Source organism: Drosophila tropicalis, unplaced genomic scaffold (genome assembly GCF_018151085.1).
Source record: "Drosophila tropicalis isolate 14030-0801.00 unplaced genomic scaffold, ASM1815108v1 contig_393, whole genome shotgun sequence".
Lineage (NCBI taxonomy): Eukaryota > Metazoa > Arthropoda > Insecta > Diptera > Drosophilidae > Drosophila > Drosophila tropicalis.
In genome coordinates this window covers 958,213-962,926 of record NW_027172855.1, presented here as the reverse complement: position 1 = coordinate 962,926, position 4,714 = coordinate 958,213, and the positions used below count along the sequence as shown (strand labels likewise).

Genomic DNA, 4,714 nt, shown 5'->3' with positions numbered 1-4,714 from the left:
CCAGCAGCAACAGTTGCAGCCTCAGTGCTTAGGCAACAAAAAAAGATGAGATTTATGTTAACTCCAAGTGTCATTTTAAGTTAATGGGTTATACTCCCTTCTGTCCAGATTTACCTGCGAAGTCAAGAGACCCCGTTCCTTGCTCCGTCTGTCTTTCTCTCTCTCTCTCTCTCTCTGCTTTGAATTCCGCGTGCAGGTGAATTTTTGCCTTTGGCTTTTTTAAGCAAATTTACGACTTTGGATTTTAAATTGGTTTATGGCAATTTCCTTGGCACCCACACACACACACACACACAAATACACGTTAGCAGACATAAATGTAGGATTTTTTAAGCGTTTTTCTTATCTGTTGCCTTATAAATCATAAAAAATATATATATTTACTCAAATGCAGGCAATTTGTGGTATTTTTTAATCATCAGCATAATTAAAGGAATAGTTCAGTCACCATAAGAGAAAGAGAGAAAATCTTCCTTGATGGCCTGCCTAAAAAACAGCTTAAGAGGGAGAGAAATGGAAATTGTCTTAACGGGAGAAAGGTAGACAGTCCTTTGCTCAACGTCTGCTATTTTCCACTTTCAAAAATCTAGAAATGAATTGAAATGAAATGGCCACATCATAGGAAGAGTCTTGAGTCCTTTAATAACTTCAAAAATTATATGCGCGACTTGGAGTCTGAAAAATAAACTAAATTCAAAATTAAACACCATTTGAATTTAAAATTTTTGCTTGCCAAGTGTAGCAACTAGTCATTTTTACCCCACACAACATTTATAATTATATATGAGTCTGCTTTGAATAAAATTATCATAAGTGAAACTATTTGCTGATCAAAAATAACTTATTTGACAAGTAAAAGTGGTATCCTAATCGCGATTTTTCTTTGACTCCTTTTTCTAATCAATTTGGATTCTTATTTGAGTCACTTAACCAAGGAAAGAGTAATTTTCGTGACTTGATTAAGTGAATCATATTTTAATCACCAAAACGACTCAAAAAAACACTCTTAGATATGATTTCGTTTGAAACAATCGTCCAAGTGCCAATTTTAAGTAAATATTATGTTGATTTTAATTAATTACCTAAAAATTATTTTTCAAACTATTTTCTATTCAAGATTTGTTTCTTTATTCTTTTATTTATGCTAAATGTATGAATGCCAGAAAAAGCATTGAGGTCGGTTAAAAACTTGAATTCAAATGTTAAATAAATTATGGGCAGCACTTGAGAACAGTGTTGCCAGCATGATTGTAGTCACTCTGGCAACTTAAAACAATGTGACCAGACATTTTGTAGCATTTGACACACGAACAACACAAAGTAGGTGACAAATTCAGAAACTTTGACACTTCTTCGATAAAATTTCCTGTTCAACGTTTTCTTTTTTTAGAACTGATACATTTTTCGTGCATCTAAATCGCAATGCATGTTTTATGTGTCCACAATTAAAACAAGAGACGGGTCAAATTTATTTCTGAGTAAATCGCTTAAATTTTATAGAAATTTGTAAGTTTTCTCTTTGTGGAGTTATCAAACGATGAAACGCCAAAACGGTATGGAAAGATTGCCATCAGCCATAGGATCGACAGCGACTCCATTGCCGCCATTGCAATCAGCCGACGAATCAGGATTCGGGAAAATGGTAGGACACAATGGAGCGATTGGCGGAGTTGCATCGACCGTTTTATATGTAGATGTTGTGAAGAATATGCCCAAACCGGAGACAGCGCCTTCGGTACGTCCGACTGCACAGTCGTCTCCAGAGTTTAGCATATTCCATGAGGATTTCCCAGCCTTGCCAGGCACGACCGCCGTTGGAAACAGCGCACGGATTACGACGACCTCTTTGCTAGAATCCAGGACCGTTCCGGACAATTGGACTGATATAATTAGCAGCGATGATGAAGATGCCAATAGCCACATTGACAATAATGTCGAATCTGGAGCAAATGAGAATCGTAATACTAACGATGCTGATGATAAAGTTGAAAACAAAAGCGACGTGGTTGACGATCATGATGATGATGAGGACGACGACGACGACGAAGACGATGATGATGATGACGATGACGATGTTGAGGAAGATAAGGCTAGTGTTACGCCAGCTAGTGCATCCACTGCATCGCCTTTATCATCGGAAGATAATAAGTCCTTGACTAGTCTTGAATCCAATTCCAGTTCAAATGTGAGTCTTAAACCTGTCACCTCGAACCTGAACACCAATGTAGTAGTCAAAGAAGACCAAGAAAAAGAAGTAGCAACATCCGTATCGACCAATTTGAGCAACAATAACTCACCAGCGTCTACGCCACCACCACCGCCTTCTTCACCGGCAAGCGCATGTGAAGCCCTGCCCCAGTTGCTTGATTATTGGCCTCATCTTGAACGACGTTACGCCGTTAGTCAAATCTTTGACAAGCAGTTCATCAATGTGGGCGTACGACAAAGGACCCTCAATGGCAACCGACCTTCGGTTGAATCATTTACCCCTTGTCCTGCTCCACCAGGATTCGAATCGGCGAAATTGTATGCACGTCTGCGTACCAATGATCAAGGCATGCCTTTGGGCGGTGTTAAACTGGATAAAATGCCGCCACCACGTGACAGCCCTTCCTCATCATCATCGGACGCCGCCTCCTCCTCGTCGGCATCGCCTTCTGCCTTGTCCCCAGCGAAGTTGGATAGTTTTGGGCTCTTGGGTCTGGCCACAAATCTGGGCTATGCCAATGAATATCCAAATATGTTCGGGGATGATGCCTATCGACTAAATATCGATAAGCATTGCTGTGCCACCGCAGCATCATCCTTTAACTTGCATTCAGCTTTTGCTGGGCCATTGCAAGGTGGACGTTGTCCACCGCACGAAGTAGCATACGATGTGCCTAACCATTATCATTTTACCGGTCGCTTGACCCTGCAGCAGCCAAAGATACATCAAATGCAGGTTGAATTGCTATTCTTCTTCTTCTATACCTATCCAGGCGATATGATGCAAATGTTGGCTGCCGCCGAATTGGCGGAACGTAATTGGCGTTATCATAAATACGAACGACTTTGGCTAAAACGTCAGCCGGATAATCCCAATTATATATATCATGGACAACAAGAGGCTGGCGAATATAACTATTTCAATATGATTCAATGGAAGGTATTACCTCGTTATTTCAATTTGGTTCCCGAGCATATAGAACGTACCATCACCAAGACCGAATTATTGGAACAACATGGCTATCATCCGCAAATGAGGTGGGCAATTCAATTCAAACGTTTTAGATTTCTAAAATAGCTACTAATTCCCTCTCTATCTCTCTCTCTTTGTCTCTTTTTACTAACCTCTATTGTTAACATTTTTCTTTACAGTTTTTACTAATTTGCCATTCCACTATGCCAATCTTGAATACCAGATCGATGAAAACCAGACCAAAAGAAACATACATATTGTATACGATACCTTTTTTATTGGTTTTTAGAATGGCCAACCCAAAAATAATGCTAAGAACCATCTGAATATTATTTTTGGTTGCCATCAAATCGGTATAAAGATTGTAGCGAAATTTCTTATCAAAGGGTTGGTCTCTCTTATCTGTAATTTTTAAATGATAAAGAAAATTTATATAAATTTGTTATCCGGTAGGAGAAATTAGCATTTGCAAAAATCATATGTTCTATACATATTTAATAAGTGTATAATCAGCAACATAATGTATAACAAAACCATGTACAATCATATGTAATATATAATATGTATCTTGAAAAATTCCATTAAAATTATGTACTTCAATTGGAAATGTCGAAAAAGTTTTGTTTTTAAATTTCGATTGTTGGGGAAATTCGTTAGTAATAAAGATAAGAGGAGATACTTCCATAGTCACAATGTCTAGATCTAATCTTAGTTAACCAACATATTTCAGTTAATTAACATATTTTGTTATCTTTATTTTAGCGAAAACTTATTCCATGTATTCATTGTGTCCAGCTAAGGAAAATTCTCTGTGCCCAATGACTTCTCGTTTATGGTAGAGATTGTATGTGTACACCGGCTTCTTCGTGTGTTTTGCTCATTGATCGAAATTGAATTGGAATTGGACATAAATAAAACAAGATCAATCAATTGATTTATTTTGACATGTTGCAACGCTGCGGCGCTCCAACTTCAACTTCAACACGCTTCCCCGCCTGCTGTGTGACCAGTTTTTGTTGCTTCTACTGTTCCACTGGCCTCCTCCACCATATGCAATTGGCTCTCGATCACTGTGACTCTCTCTCCCTCTCTCTGTCTTTCTTTGGCTATGTTATTTGTTTTGTCACTGGGGAGATTGGAGTCTTGATCTAGTGGAACAGGGGCTATTGTTTCGATTTTGGTATGGTTAATGATGATTCGCTGATTAATTTTTATATATCCAGTTGACATTGGTCACTAACGAGAACTTTTATCCCATTCTATTAAAGTTGAAGGTCATTTGACAACTGGTAGAGACAAATGTAGGTTATGAACTAGGGGATTATAATCCTAATTATATGGATTACTCTTTACTTACTGTAAATTAAATTTATTATATTGTCTGTAAAGTGAAGAAAACTTTGCTAAAATCAAATAAATAAGAAAGAACTGCTATTCAAGTTTTAAATAAACTTCTTTGTTCTTTGTTATCAAAAAGCAATGCTAAGGCTTGATTTAAAACTTCTTAATATACCACGAAAGTTTTATTCTTAA

At 37.6% G+C, this 4,714-nt stretch overlaps 1 protein-coding gene across 1 annotated transcript; it reads left to right on the top strand.

Annotated features, from left to right (window-relative positions):
- Nucleotides 1-1,350: 1,350 nt before the first annotated feature.
- On the top strand, nt 1,351-3,788 carry LOC137572829 (uncharacterized). The gene is made up of 2 exons (XM_068284671.1): nt 1,351-3,246; nt 3,361-3,788. Exons 1-2 carry the CDS (start codon nt 1,538-1,540, stop codon nt 3,368-3,370), a joined length of 1,719 nt encoding a protein of 572 aa, XP_068140772.1. The 5' UTR covers nt 1,351-1,537; the 3' UTR covers nt 3,371-3,788.
- Nucleotides 3,789-4,714: the final 926 nt, after the last annotated feature.